This window comes from Perca flavescens, chromosome 20, assembly GCF_004354835.1.
Source record: "Perca flavescens isolate YP-PL-M2 chromosome 20, PFLA_1.0, whole genome shotgun sequence".
Lineage (NCBI taxonomy): Eukaryota > Metazoa > Chordata > Actinopteri > Perciformes > Percidae > Perca > Perca flavescens.
In genome coordinates, this window is record NC_041350.1 from 12,132,456 (window position 1) to 12,148,899 (window position 16,444).

General features: G+C 40.0%; 1 protein-coding gene across 1 annotated transcript; it reads right to left on the minus strand.

Moving 5' to 3' along the window:
• Positions 1-2,454: 2,454 nt before the first annotated feature.
• On the minus strand, positions 2,455-15,466 carry LOC114547100 (CD109 antigen). Its single transcript, XM_028566332.1, has 26 exons — positions 15,342-15,466; positions 15,143-15,242; positions 14,910-15,006; positions 14,714-14,823; positions 14,431-14,622; positions 14,069-14,173; positions 13,876-13,938; positions 12,133-12,303; positions 11,880-12,032; positions 11,169-11,232; positions 10,879-10,963; positions 10,610-10,727; positions 10,124-10,237; positions 9,695-9,913; positions 9,420-9,561; positions 8,611-8,787; positions 8,362-8,443; positions 7,606-7,837; positions 7,348-7,519; positions 6,207-6,397; positions 5,426-5,581; positions 5,227-5,292; positions 4,311-4,444; positions 4,022-4,178; positions 3,083-3,185; positions 2,455-2,942 (listed from the first exon to the last, which is right to left on the minus strand). Exons 1-26 carry the CDS (start codon positions 15,464-15,466, stop codon positions 2,737-2,739), a joined length of 3,534 nt encoding a protein of 1,177 aa, XP_028422133.1. The 3' UTR covers positions 2,455-2,736.
• Positions 15,467-16,444: the final 978 nt, after the last annotated feature.

Here is a 16,444-nt window from a genome sequence, read left to right on the forward strand (position 1 = left end):
TGAACTGCATATTTGGACAAAACGCTCACACTCCATCTTGCCTTCTGTCACAGTGAGTCCAACAACAATATTGCATGTTTCTCTAATGGCTCCCACCAGGAGATAAAGCTCATAAATCTCCCTCACTTTGTTTATCCCGTCTGCATCTCCTCGACGATAGGTGTGTTGCCCACTTTATGGCTCTCACAGCCACATTGGCTTGAGCTATATTAATAAATGTCATCAGAATGAATGGAGCTTATTTATGAGAACTAGAGAAGCGATTTCTGCAAAATCTTCTTAAATCACTTTGGGAGATACTGCATTTAGTTATTTTTAATCTCATGTTGCTCTTCACAACTAGATGATGAAGTGGTGAAAGATAGAAGCTCTGTAAAGACGTAAATCTCTTTTTCTTTTTCCCATACACCTTTTCGCTAAGAGAGGCTTCCTTCAACGGATCTTCGACTCAAAATACTTTCACTAAGTCAGTTAAGGCCACCACCTAAGGCAGTTGTCAACCGTCTGACATAGTAAATGCATGACATCACGACCAGTGTTTGCAGTGATTGATGTCTGTTTTTGCAGCCTGACCCACAAGAAAAACCTGGTTAGTAAGGGTCATTTGTCATGACCTTCATGTGTGTGGTGTTATCCCACATACATATTTACACCGGAGCCACAGCACAGTTAACCATTAACCACCACTATTATTTACAGGCAATAAAGTCATCAAACAGCATACAGTACACAAATGACCTTTCTTAATTATGCCGTGCATCACACAAACTCTGCTAAAATACATCAAAGTTTTGCTGGACTCTTTGAGGAGTGCATATTCTCAGACATCACACCCACTTATTGACATCACACCCACTTATTGTATGATAGTAGTAACAGCAAAGTTATCATTAAATCAGAGAGGCCAAAAGTATTTCCGGTTTCTGATAGTATCACTTTATAAAGGGCTTGGGGTCTAACTAACGAACTTTGAAACTGTCACCATTATGATAACAATACTGCCATCTAGTGTTAGTGAGTCAGGTACAGCAACTTCTCAGGTTTTTGTGAAGAAAAGCACGAGGAAATTGCCAAGATACATTCAAAAACAGTGTACATCTCTATGGAAACTGTATGGAATTGTTAAATTTCTTCTTTGGGGTAACTGTGGCAGTGTAGGTGCTATATATATATATATATATATATATATATATATATATATCCATAATGTTTTTTGTATAAGACTATTCATTATCCCCTTATTCTGGTGTGTAGTAACGGTTAGAGCAAGATGCTAATTTACGGTAATGTCTTGTAACAGCAACACATGCGAGCACCGTGGGGACTAGCAGGGAGAATAAGCACAAGACAGTGTGGTCACATTTGGTCAAAATTTGGGATATCCCAAAATATTCACAGTAACATCACTGTACAGTATCTACCAAAGGTGAAGTTTCTTTAATTGTGTAGCCTTTTCATGTCACAGTACTTTGGTCAATTAACTTTACTGAAGCATTCACTTTATTTTAAAGTAGGGAATAAGGCAAGGAAGCAATTTTGGGAGATTTTCTCACAAGTTATAACTATTTATTACATTCAAATGAAGCCAAAAGTGAAGGGTTTTAATGTGTATGTTTGTCTTAAGTACGTATTTGCTTTTTGTGTAACAACTCATATTCTCAACCTCATTCCATGTCTGCATTTTCTCATGAGCAAAGAGCTTTATTGCCCCTTGAGGGAAATTGTTTGCTCCGTGAGCCTTATAAAACACCTTACACATAAAAACCAGACATGCATTGCCATTAAAACACATCAAGACAGCACATTTAAAAAAAATTAAATAAAAAAAAAGGCACATGGGTAGAATGAAGCTTATCTCCAACAAGGTCAAAGGTCATGTTCGGCTACAGAACAAACCTCCCATTGCCGCATGAGACTAAACTTCAATATTGTTGTTACCTCCAAAGTAAAATGCTGTCAATGTGAAATAATTGATTGTTGATCACGGTCAGGTGAACATGGTGTGAAATGTTTATGTTGTACAAAAATGAAATAAGCCATGGACTGAACACAGTAGGCTGAAATCTTACACATATAGCATTCATATTTCATGATACGTCAGCAACGTCAAACCTGATTACTCTCCGGTGATGACTTACATGTGCGAGTTCTCTCCGCGGGTCAGTCTGCATTCCTTTGGCTCAGAGTTTCGTGACGTGGCAGAGGGGGACGGCAGACTCCATCTCACTTCAAATGACCTGACAGGGCATTTTCCTCCTTGGTGCCATATTTACACCCAAACAGGTGACTGACCCAATCAGTTAGGTCTGGTTCACTCAAGCAGAACAGTTATATACCAACACGAGTACAGGATACGTGGTACTGAGAAATAAATCATTTTCATTTGTTTTGCTGCCAACTGTGCAGGAGTTCTTTTTATTCCAGTCAACACATGGAATGATATGGAGAATGGCAGGTTTGTATGACCTAAGTAGAGAATTTTTTTTATTTGTTTTCTAGTTTCCAAAGACAGTATTTTCTCATTCGCATTCTGTCCAAAAATAATACAAAAGGAATCACATAGTAAAAGGTGCGTGCACAGAGCAAAAGAGCAGCATGCAAACAGGGTCTAAATATTACAATCACTAGTCAAGAAATAACAAAACATTTGAAATGGCACCCAGTGCATATAAAGTGTGTACGTGCTAAACATATATCATTACGTATTAATTATATCTTAGCTCTAATTTAATCTAATTAGACTACAAGAAAAAAAAAATCTGTGACTCCAAGAAATAGGCAAATTAAGCTGTAGGTGGCGCTGCTTATAGAGTGAGATAACAGCGGGGAGGACACCGTGATAGTGATTCCTGGCCTACAGCGATCACAATTTTCACCACAGAAAAAGCAGGAGGTCATGTTATGCAGAGCATCTGAGTTGTACGTTCTTGTTGCTTTTCTCGCTGTGAGATAGGGGAAATAATCATATGGTATTATGGTAATCAGTATATGACACTGTGTGTATATCACTGTTAAATCATACTGGCCAGTATGTTTAGTGGTCTTGGCAAAGCAGACTCTGACTCACTGAAACTGTACTCACTGGGTTCATAGTAGTCGTAAACCAGCACGACAGAATCCTGTACACGGGCCAATTTGTAGGCTCTGATGACTGGAAGTCTGATGCAAACCTCGGATTTGTTAAGCTGCAAATGGGACCAGAAAAGTGAATGTGGCACTTTGCTATAGCATTTGCTTATCTTATTCTTTCATATCTTGTGAATATGTAGAAGTTCTTTTAATTTAAGAAGCTTGTGGTGGGAGGAGAGAAGTCAGTAAGAAGTGCAAAAAATAAGAAAAAACCTCACAAAAGCAAATATTGTATACTTTGGTTTGTCAGCTTGGCCTAGCTCAACCTACGGTATAAGATAGCCACTGTGATGACATCACATACTGATACAGATATCCTGTAGCTAGACTGCCCTTGTCAGTTAGCAACAAGGGTACTAGGGTACTACAATCGCCCTCATGTTATTTTCCGCCTCTAATACACCTTAAATTGTACTTAACAAGAAAACTCTTTGTGGACTCTTACGGCAGCTACCACCACTGTGGACACAGAGGTCATGTTCTCAGTATTTGTTTTCCAGGAGTGTGAGGGTTTTAATGACCCGAGGAGGAGTTTGCATTCGAAAAATGACACATAATGGGTTTTGATGGCTAATTCTGATACTTCTAGATTACATTTAAACAGCTTTCATGCGATGGATGAATACAATTAAAGTAAATAAAATGTATTTAGTAATTAAGAATTATATTCTTGGCAGACATCATTTAAACCATCATGTTGGGAAATAGAATGTATGAGAGAAGAAAAACAAAGCATAAATATAAAGTTTAAAAAAAATCAGATTTGGGCTCGTCAAAATGTCTTCAGCCCTGTTTCTTGGACTCCACCAAATAAGATTGTTCTAGTTCTGGTTTGACAAAATAAAACTTCTCATGCCTGAACATGAAATGACGATACGATGAAAACACTTACCGAATCTAGGTAGAGGATGACTTTCTCGGGAAGTATCTCCACCTTCCTGATAAGATCTGTTAGGGCAGCAGCTCCAGGAGAGAGACTAAAACCACTGAGCATGCCGACATCCAATATAACCATGCCCGTATGAGACACCATCTGATTATTCTTTAATCTAGAAAGGGCAAAAGCAAAGATAAATATGTTTTTAGTCCCCTGTTTCGCAGGCTACCTAACATGCATGACAACTTAATCGAGGGAGGAAAACTTAATTAACTTGACATATAGGTTTATATGTTGTACTTACCCCGTGCATATGGATAACAGCATGTGATTGTTGTCTCTTTCCTCAGTAACATTTACATCTAAGTAAAAAGCCTCCTTGTCTTGCTGGAGGTTCTGTGAAAAGGCTTTGCTCTCCAGGTTGTAAAAGACATTCATCTGGATGGATTCATGCAGTAAAAACTTTGATTAAGTGGTGAAGAGCTAAAGTTGTACTGTACTGCCTGATAGCACAGCAAGAGATTTATACGAGACTGTAATGTAGATGAATAAATGCAAATGCATCAAGGTCACACAAGCAGTATCTGTTACAGAAATCTCTCCATTCGATAAAGCAAAAATAAAATAACGATTGAATCTCTGTCTTTGCTTCAACATTAAAGTATTGAATCACGGAAGATTACAAACAGGATATGTGAAGGAGGGGGGTCTGGAAAAGAAGACAACAGGTTGTAATATTGAACGTAGTGAAAAGATTAACCTTTCACCAAAGTCCTCCTCTGAGTGATATTATCTGGAGACACCAAACGCAGACAGGACTTCAATCTGCAGTATGTGTTCCAGATGTTAATTGGGAGTCCATTATCATGCTACATTTCCATTTCGCTGTTTGGTTTAGCATTTACAATGCAGTATATTGTGCTGGGTGAAGCTATCGTGCACAGCTGCTGCAATCAATTTATTCTGGTCATGCTCCAGTTGTTAAACCATTTTTATGTTGACTTAAATATGTTGGAGGTATGAAAGCCTTTCTGCTTCGTGGGAGGATGTCTGGAGTCGGGGTGTCACATTTTCCTTAAACATGGATAGGTTTAGCAGAATTCATGTGAAAGCTGCAAACTGTAATATAATCTGTAGTTTACAGTTAATACATGTAATGGAATTAATGCACAGTAGTACAGCACAGACACACAAAAAACAGGAACATTGTAACACTGTACCTGGAATAATGCAAATCCTCTTCCTTCCATGTATATATTTAGGTTTAGATCTTTGTCAGCATTAATCTAAGAAATAAAGTAAAAGTAGGAAAACAAAGAAAGTCCAGGATGAAAATACTCAGTAGAGACACGTGGTCTCTACACATACCCCAATATATCAGGCATGCGACAAGCATGGGATTACACCCAGGTCTATTACCTTTTGGCTCTGATACGTCAGATAGGTGGTGGAGTCAATGTTAAATAGTGACACAAACGAAGACCCTGGGGCAGATATGTTGATCATGAGGTTGATGGCATTGGAACCACTGATGGCAGAGAAACAAGCCAGAGCCTGGAGGGCCACTACTGTGTCCTGAGGAAGAAACAGGGTAACAGGTCAAAACCTACATCTGGATCACAGAATTGTGGGATATTTTTGTGGCTTTTTTTCACAATCAATTTTGCGCTTGTTTTAAATGTACTTTGAACAAACAGGTCTTATTGTACTTCCAGCTTAGGGCTGGGTATCATTCAAAAATGTTCGATACTAGAACCGGTACCAATACCGTGACTTTGATACCGGTTCCTGAACGATACTTTTTTTGATACTAATTTTATAAAATCCAATTTAACAAAAAGACATTTCAACATTACGGCACAAATATTTGTATTTATGTTTCAGCTCCTACTACGTGAGCCGTCTCTGTGTAATGTAGAGATTTTCCTGCGTGTCTCTACAACGTGTAACGTTAGACAGCCAATCACAAAAACAATTCTTGTTGTTGTTAGAAGCATGCTGTGTGCTGATTGGCTCACTGACGCTGATGAGATTTACTCCTTAGGTATTGAAGTTTGGTACTGAATGACGAGGCATTTTTCGATGCTCAATACTAAGGAGGCAATTCGGTCGGTGCCTAAAAAGTATTAAATTCGGTACCCAGCCCTATTCCAGGTGCATAGTTAAATATTAGTTTCTGGAGCAACAAAAGCAGGTGCACCTGTGTCGTTCCAAAGCCTCCTAGATGGTTTCTCTGCTTGCTTAACCATTTTAAGAGAACAATGCCCTCCACCAAGCTGCCATGCGTATAAAAAGCCAGCAGCACGTAGGAGGCCATTTCGATCTGCGCCGAGCGCGGCTGCCCGTCATGTGACTCCAGGCCAGTTGAGGATGTCCACATCATGACTTCATCTTTGGAACAAAATGACAGACAGTGTAATCAATATAAGCGTGTACACATACTGTTAATTTGGTGCACAATTAAAAACCTATATTCACACACAAAATGCTGAAACATTGTTGTTTCTTGTTGCTGCTCTTGCTCTCTTCTGGAAAAATCTGATCTTAGGAACTTTAAATTCTCAGATTTTGTAGATATAATAGGGTTGAAATCCCACCTACTACACAAGCAAAAAAGTTGAGTAAGCCCTCACTGCAGTACACAGATCGAGGAGTGGCTCAACGTGGGTGGAGCTAAACGTTTGACTCCGCACACTTGCCCAATAGCGACCGTAAAGGCAAAAAAGGCAATTGGACTGATCAGTCTCCCAAAAAAAGTCTGGTCAAAAAAGTGCCTCGAAACACACCAAAGTGTTGAGACGTAATACATCTCCATAACAGGCCACTTTTGCCTGCAGTCTGAATGCAGCCAGGGGTAGCTTCAGCAACATGTTTTACATTAAGTCCTGTAGTTCTTTAATCATTGGTGGTGTTCAACATTTGCAAACTCCTCTCTGACTTCTAGTCATCCCAAATGTGGCATGCAGCATCCATTTACATTGGTTATCAAAAGGAACAATCAATATTGAGTTGTGGCATATAATATAATATAATATATATATATATATATAGATATATATACACACACAGTATATACTGTATATATGTATATCAGTTTAATCCAAAGTTTTTTTCACCATTTAACATCACATATTTATAACTCCAAAATAGTTTTCTTAGTCCAACATCTGATAAGTCAAAATGGAACAAAATACGTCCAGGATATTTACATAGAGAGGCAGTTTTATAGGACGTAATGCACCTGTTTGTGGTATCAACCATAAACAACAAGACAAAGAAGGCATTAAAGTATATGTGACTTTTTTACATTCCTGAAGATAAAACAAACTTTACTAAATTACCTCTGTAGTCAGCTCTCCTGCTGAGCTCAGTCAGGGCAGTGACAGCCACAGGACTATTGACCAGAGCTAAAGCATAGGCCACCAGACACAGGCTGTAGTTACTGACCACTCCACTGGTCACTTTGTTCTCCAGGTACTTCTGGGCCAGGGACACATTCCCTAGGTACATATTCTTCACACAGAGGAACCAAGCAAAAGATCATGATTGTCAACTGACTTTTTTTCCCTCATAAACTTACACAAGTTCCCCTAACTCACCATGTGGCTCTGGTCCTCCATCAGTGCTATCAGTACATAGGCAGTGAGTGCCACTGGACCATTATCCAGTCCTCCCTGCATCTCTGTGTGGATCAAAGGGCCCACCTCACTGAACTCTCCCTGGGGCCCCTGGTGTTTCAAGAGCCAAATCATGGCCCTGGTCAGGACACTCTGGTCTACCTGTATGTAGTGCTGAGCCTGGAGGAAGCACCTCAGCACGAAGGCTGTCAACCTGGGACCACAGAAAGGAGAAAAAGCATAAGAGGAAGAGAAATGAAAGCACTTCTAACTAGGGAAAGACCAATTATTGGCTCTGGACGATTATCGGGCCATTTTTGGCAGTTTGCAGATTATCAGTATCTGCGTTTTATTTGCCCGATAACCGATAAAGTTAAGTGTCTGTCCCTCTGCTTCGGTTTCACTCCCCACTGAGTCTGACTTAATGTCCCACCTGCAACACTATCTGACTCTTTGTATCTGTGTATTATGTTGAAAGTTTCTAATTTTTATTAAGTAATTGCTAAAGCATTTAAACAAAGTTTTGTGTTGGAGTTTGTAACATTCCAAAATCTTAATTTTGACTTAAAGATTTTCATTAACTACTAATAATTGGTATCAGCCTTGAAAAACCAGTATCAGTCGACCCCTACTTTTAACCCTCTAAATTAATAAATGTACTCAATTTATGTAACACTACTGACTCTTTGCAAAAATGCCTGCAACAAGTGTACCATTACCATTACACTGGTGACCTACCACGTGCTACCAGAGGGGTCGCCGGCTCCAAAAGCACTGAATGATCCATCATCTTGTTGGTAGGACAGTTGTCTCTGATATCCTTAAAGCAGAAAATAGAGCAAGTTTGCTACTTAATCCAATAAAGCATCTTTAAAAGAAAAAAAAAACTATTACATCTACATGGAGGTTATTATTTCATGTGCTCACATGAAATAACCTTCTCCACACATTTACTGTAAGTCAGTGACACATGTAAAGGATGCTTACCTTCCATTATTTTGCCCAGAGCCCTGTTCCTGATCTCCGTATTGTCCTGGATCGACTTGTCCAGGTACTGGAGAACATAAATACTCGGAGCAAAGTGGATCATGTTCTGCTCCCCACATCCAAGAGGCATCTGAACCAGAGAATCCAAGTTGCTGATGGACATTGCCAAGATATCACCTGTGTAAAGCAACACAGAAGAGTAGGATGAGGGATCTAACTGTTGCACGTCATGTTCTTGAATAGGTTTCAGACTGTACAGACCTAAAGGGGGAAGGAAAGTGTATACAACTGTGAATATTTATAACTTTTGCCACCTTTCCCATACTACTATTAGGTATCTTAAAGTAACACTGTATGGAAGAATGGAGAAGAAACTACAGAACACCATCACGGGCCGAAAACCACACTGGAGACAAAAACTCTAAATTAAACAAAAATGTGCTTGTTGTTTAATAAAGCTCACTATCACAACAAGTAAAAAACCACAAATTGGGCTCCAACTGAGGAAAATACTTAGGCTTGCCTTTCTACCATGACAAATGCCCAACATCCCTCAACCTGAATGGAGCCAAGCCAAACAGCCGTTCAGAATCTGCGAGCCATAAACATTCCTGTTTGATGTCCATCGTTTCCATTTTTCAAAATTCAGTACCTAAATGTTTTCAGGACATATACCCAAGCTCATAATCATAACACAAAGGAAAATGCGGGCACATATTACACATGCCTAATTGACTAAAAGCATAAAGGGCACTAAGATGGAACTGCCTCTGGCACAACGGGGAGGACAAATTTATTGACGTACGTACCAACCAATGCCACATGGGCACTCTGGCTGCCTGGTACCACATCTGGTGGAAAGGAGAAAGAGACGGATCTGGAACTGTTCTGTATCACTGGTGCCATCTCCAGGAACAGAGTCTCTGAGAAGGACTGTTGAACTCCCTCAGGCTTCAGGAACATGGAAGTAATTCACTGTTATCATAGGATTAACCATATGCCACGTAGCATTTCTACAATTTTTCTTCCCTGGGACATCACATGCATACGGATAATATTATCCAGTGTTTCCATCATACCATACCTTCCCAAGCACTCTCCAAACAAGGCTGTCTGAGGCCTCCGCAGATACAGCGTCCACAGATATTTCCATCTCGCCCAGAGCCACAGGCCTTATAGGGAAGAGCGCGGAAGCAGACACATGACTCCCTAAGGTGAGTTTTTGGGCATTTACCACCAAGACATCCTCTTTGTCTGCCAAAACAAACTCAAAGGCCTCACTGTGTGCTAGCAGCACAATGACCTGTGGAGAGAAACATCCTTTAAAACAAAGAATTTAACATTTTCTGTGTGCCATAAATGACACAGTGACAGATTATTGAAAGATTCTAATAAATCATCAGTAGGGGAGTTTGTTGGAGGTGTATCTAAAGAGAAAAGTGATCCTTTACATGTCAGATGATTTACCAGTCCTATTTTAGCTGAAATAATCCACAAATGTAGTCCTTCATACCTCTAGGTCATGCTCTAAATGGTTGATGATGTTCACTTCCAGCACTATTTCCTCCCCTCTGATGAGGTATGATGGGACATCCAGAGACAAGGAAAAATCTTTGGACACAGTCAACTGTGAATAAGAGAACCTAAATCAATTCAAAAGCAACATTGGCCAACATTGTTGGCAGTGGATATTAAAAGTTATGGAGCAGGATTAAGCTATAATTCTTAATGGCACCACGTTTTTGGTTTGTTTGTTTACAAGACCGTATAGAAAGTGGGCAAAAACACTTCAAGCTTCAGTGTTTCTGTGGGACACCAAGGGGAAAAATTTAACTCAAATGTAAAAAATCACTCCCCATGTCTCATTTTCTGTACAGACAAAGGAGCACAACCTTTTATTTGCAAGAGGAAATAAGAAAAGCTGCGGGAAAGATAACCCCTAAATTTGAGAAGCATCACTGATATACAGCATAGAGGCACGTAGATAATATTTAGTTACCTTTTGTGGCACAAGAGTGAAGCCCAAACCCAGGTTGTCTGACATCACCAGTGCAACAGCTATCAAAGACATAATGCCATCTGGCACGGTTATATTCTCACTTGTCCATGTTGGATCACTGATGGAAACAATGGAAAAAGTATAACACTGAATTCATTTTGCAAGGTTTCGTCCTAAATATGGGTATGCAGTGAAGTGTGCCTATATATTTGACAAAACTCATCACTCATTTAAATCACCTGCCCATTCTAGCACATTTCAGCACTGACCTAACATTAGTGTCTAACCACAGCAGGGATTCAGTGGCATCCATCCACTGGCTCCAGTACTTCTCAACCATTAGGACATCTCCTTCTGAAAACCCAAAAGAAGAGAGTGAAGAGATCAGAGGAAGCTCAGAGTGTGCAAATATCTGAAGAATGAAGATTAAATCCAGTAGCATTGAGATCTTGGGACCAATCCAATATGCTAAATGGCCACAAGAGGGGGCTCAAAATAGAAAGACGATACTATATTAAAAAAGGTTCACATTGATTCAGTGAGTCATTTATTATCATACCATATTTAGGTCCATCAGGTTGCTTATATAGTCTGGCATTGGTCAGCATCCAAATATTACATTCCTGTGGTGTGAGAGACACAAAGAAGATGATAATAAAATTACAGCTATAAACATTATTTGGGATGTAAACCAGCATGAGAGGTCCACTGTCAGATCATGCCATATAGTGTAACAGCCAGTGAAATATAGGTCAGCTCTCTACAGGTGATGTAAAAACCTGAGCCAGAGACGGTTTATTCTATCAGACATAATACACGGTGCCAGTGCTTCTGAGATGAGAGAAGGTCATCTTAAGACAGCCCACTGTGGTGAAGCTTTGTTTCCTCCATCTTGCATGCATCAATAACCCTCCGGTCATGCGGCCAACGCACTAGAGTTACCAGCTCTTAGAAACGGCGGAGTCATCTCCTCACAAAGCAGACGGATGGGTTACATCCAGACTAACTGGTTGAATGCCCATACGGTATATAAGTGGGGTAAGTGTGTCCAGGAGGTTTTTACGACAGATTAGGAGACTGGGAAGACTGGTGCTTTGTAACTAAACTATGAAATGGACAAAAGAGAAATGAGGCAAATCTGACAGTATCCAAACAGATGACATTCTGAAGGAGGTTCATAAGAGTTTAAATTTCAGAGAGGATATGTTGCTGTTTTGTCTAAAGAAATACACTTTTATACCTTCAGGCTTTGGCAAAAGGGTTGTCATACCTGCTCTGCTTTTAGGTCGAGGTCAGCCAGCGGAGCGTCATCATGCACCCCCATTACCACGATTCCTACCTGGGATCTCGGATCAAGAGCAGTCACAGTGAGCGATCCCTGCTCACCTGGCTGGGCTTTGTCAGTGCTCCATCTTAGAGATACCTGAGGAAAGCAAACACACACACAAACAATCACAGGCATGTCCGGAAGAATCAAGCACTTATTAGAATTATAAGATAGAATGCATTGAAAAAAAAAGTACATAGTCGTGTTGGTTAATGGGTATATGCGCTGTGTCGCTGGTGACTTCTCCATCAGGGAGGATGCAGTAGACAGTGACACAGGCCTCAGGGGACCAGGACACTGTTGGAGTCAGAGAAAAAGAGGAGGAAGTCTTTGTCCCAGCGGCCACCACTTGACCTCTAGAACTCACCTGGAAGTACAACAATAAAAGTATTTGTTGGTTGAATTTAATCACACACCTCTTCAACCATTTCATTTAAAGAACTAAGCACAGGACGCTCCAAGTGTTTTTATAATGATCTTTACATTCTGTGTAGCATATTTTAGCATAGTAATACCAAATGAAAACATCATCTCCAAACATTGGACAATTTTGCTGGCTCCACAGTGATTGATGTACTGGTTGGGGCAAATAAAAAGACAAAGTCCAAACTGTGTCAGGGTATATAGAACACAACACACATCTACTGTACAAATTCCAGGGAAATGAGTGAATTTGGTTGGAAGAATGGAATTTGCTTTTTCATCACATCACAAATAATCCATACTCAACAGCAGTGTTGGTGGTTGTGTGGGCACATACATGCTAATCTTTCCCACATCTTGTGAGAATATGAACATATATTTAGACAATACACAGTATGTTTAACCTTATGACACATTTTAGATTACTTGACTCCTCAAGACAGGATAAAGGATGTTTTGTCTTGGATTGATAAAACAGGAAATAGGGCGTGGTATCGGTACCCAATACCTTTTAAGGTATCAACCTGAATAACCCTGGGCCACGTTCAGCCCCTTTAAAATGTAGCAACATATTTTTTTTAAACTGAAACGGGAGTGCGTTGAACACCCTTTTGTGCAAGCACTGTGCCTTTTTATTTATTAAATTTTTTACATACATGTCTCTGCTGATTGGGTATCACCTGTGACACAGCCAATAAACAAAAGACACACCCACCAAACGAGAGAAAACGTATCTCAATGCCGTTGCACAGCGTTTCACACAATTCCGAGGAAACATGTCGTTCCAAAACGGAAACCATAGCAAAATGGTGCGCACCGTTGTGAGATGGAACGTGCCCCAGTTGTATCAAAACTTCTCTAGTCAAACAATACCTGCATTCGACCCTTTTGTAACCAGATCTAGAAAAAAAGACTATTTGTATGGTCTTTCTCACAGCCATTCACCGTAAGTATTCTTAGATTTAATGAAGTGCGATTGGCTCACTACCACAGTAACTATAACCCATACAGTTTGTGGTGTGGTAAAGTCGTGTGCGGTGTGTTTTGACGGAATTGGCAGTTCAGTGTGCCAAGATGCTTCCATTCACATGATGGGTATCGAATGAAGTAGGAGAAAAAAAAAGGTATCAAATGAAGTTCTCCATTGGTGGGGTATCACTTTAAGGGTATTGATATCGTAATTGTAAGAGATACCCAGCCCTAGGAAGTAGTATTGAGAAACCCCCTGTATCTCTGTAAAATTCTAGTGGTTGCCCACAACACAACAATAATTAAAAACCGGTATAAAATGGATGGAGCTAGTAAGAGATATATACAGTATGGGATAGACAAACTGATGTTTTCCTGAGGAATAAGGAGGAGACCTTTCCTAGAAAATGGGAGAAATGGATCACCTTCACTGCAATCAATGAGCACACTAAGTTATACAAGTTCTGCACTGTTCATGTTATTATTGCAGAATAGAAAAAAAATGGCAAGTTGAAATGCATCATTTGATATATTTGACCAAACATACCACAAAGTGAAGCGTAGTTGGTTGAAAGGTGCTCTGCACTTCTAGCTGAAGAGGCAATCCAATCTAAAAAGTTAATCATGTTATGTGAATTACGTCTTGGTTGCATAATAAACCACATCAATTTAGCATGTTTGCTGTATTATTCCTTTTTTTTTAATATACCGCAAAGTACTAAATATATGTTTAGAGATACCTTTGCAGGTAAGGTGTCGACTGGGGAAATCTGAATATATGAGCCACTAGGAGAGGAATGGTTGTTGAAGACAGTCAGAGTCTCCTCACTTGATTGGAATCTTGCCTGAATATAAACACAAGATACAGAAAATATGAACAAAAATAATCATTTGAGCTACATTTATTTCTCTGAAAAATAGTAACTAAATCTGTTTTAGAATCTTACACTCTACCTAAGTTTACAGGTCCAGGGGTCACTTTCTAACATGTGTAATCCTTCTGTACGGAAACTCCTCATCTTACATACAACAAAACCGCTGAACACTGCTTCTCCCGGAGGACCAACATTCCAGGTAGCCTACTGCAAATCAAAATACTCACCCGAATAAAAAGCAGCCCTACTTGATCCTGTAATTCAAATTGAATGTGGATGTTCCCGTCCTGAGGCACAGGAAGTGTCATAGTTGTAGTTTCAGAATTTGTCGTGGATGATCTCTGAGTGACTTCAATCACAGCAGAGTGCATTTGATCCTGTGAGCCGAGCGGCTTTCTGTCATATCTAGAGATCCTTAGCTGTGGAGTAGAAGCAAAGACGGTAGTCAGCTCATGGAAATAAAGGTTTAAAATAGATGTGGAATAAACAGAATAGTAATAATTCACTCACTTTTGTAGAGAAGTGTAAAGATGGCTTTAGTGTGGATGGAAAATCATGGAAAGTGAGCTGGAATGTGTTCGTCATGAGGTGGACTTCAACTGTTTTGTTCACTCTAAATCCTTGGAAGACAAGAAATGATGTAACAGAATGGCTTGAAGATGCAACTGAGATGCTGAAATAAACATAGTTCCACAATATATCCCACCTGTGGAGTTGTCAGTAACACGGGCAGTAATGTGCACAAGGCTGCTATTGCCTTGAAGCTGATCTAGGCTGAAGAAAAACTGTGTTGACCCATAGATCTGAAAGCAGTGGTCAAAAGTCAACCAATGGTGTGAAGTATGTAGGTACTTTAACTAAAAATGCTGGCTATAAGCACAGATAGTCTACTTGTAGTGTTAATTCTTTCATAAAACTACAGGGGCAAAAAAAACTCACCTCTTTAGTTTGCGTTAGCATGAATCGGGACGATGTATTGTGCCTAACAAACGCCACAGTGACAGCTAGTGTTCCCTGTACAGGTTTTCCACTAGGGTAACTAGATGGAGGAGGTGACAAAAGTATACCAATGTATACTTGCTCAACATATACGTAAATGTGATTTTATTGATTTGCATGAGAAAATCTCCAAACTCACAGAGCTATCACTGATCCTGAGATGTCCTCTCCAACGAGGATCTGTGAAGGTGTCTTGAACAGCACTTCAAAGTGAGGATGGTCTGCAACAGCAGTCAGCAAAATGATGGGATGTAAATTAGGCATGTAAGTAAATTTACATACAAACAAGACTAAGAGTTTACAGCCATGCTAGCGGCTCTCTGAATATGTACCTATGGGTTGTACTTAGGAACAGCAGTGTTTTTAAGCTAAATGCCAACATCTGCATGCTAACATGCTCACAATGACTATGCTAACATGTTGGTGTTTAGAGGATGTTTCCAGTGTTTCATCATCTTAGCTTATCGTGGTAGCATGGTATTTGCTGATTAGCACAAAACAAAGTACAGCTAATGCTGATGGGAATGTCTTTAGTTGTGCAGGTATTTGGTTATAGACCAAAGTATTGAACAAATAAGAATGTTAAACTGATGGCTAAAAAATATCATTGCAAAGAACTTGATAGACCTATTACCGTAATGCTCAACAATGAATGCTCTCTCATCAATCACACCCTGTAGGGAAGAGGATGGGAGGTAAAATGTTTTATTCAATTAAAACAGCAGTCTTTATAACAGCATGCTACACAAAAGGTTAAGACATTTCTACATTTCAACCCTACATTCACTGTAGTTGTGATGGCCCACTGTCCAAGAGGAGGCGTCTGGGATAAAGTGAATTCCTGCAACACAATCCCCAGATTCCCTGTGGACTCCCACCTGTGGACAACGTTCCCACTGGGATCCTGTGCGTGACAAAAAGAATGTCAGTCAAACTTCCCACCACCACACAATACCACACAATACCTGGCTAAAATCCATTCAACTCTTCTGGCTTTGTTCTTTCACACAGGAGACAGAGACCTACCTGTACAGAGATATCCACGCTGCCTTTGTATGGATGGTTATCTAACTGTACAGACACAATTCTGGCTTTGACGGTGTTGCCTGGTTGGTAGCGTGACCTGTCGGTTTGAATGAAGATGGAGACATTCCTGGGGCTGAAGCTGAGTGTAGTGGTGTTGGTGAAAATGAGACTGTCTTCTCTGTAGCCCCTCACTGTCAAGTTTAAGTGGGAATTCTG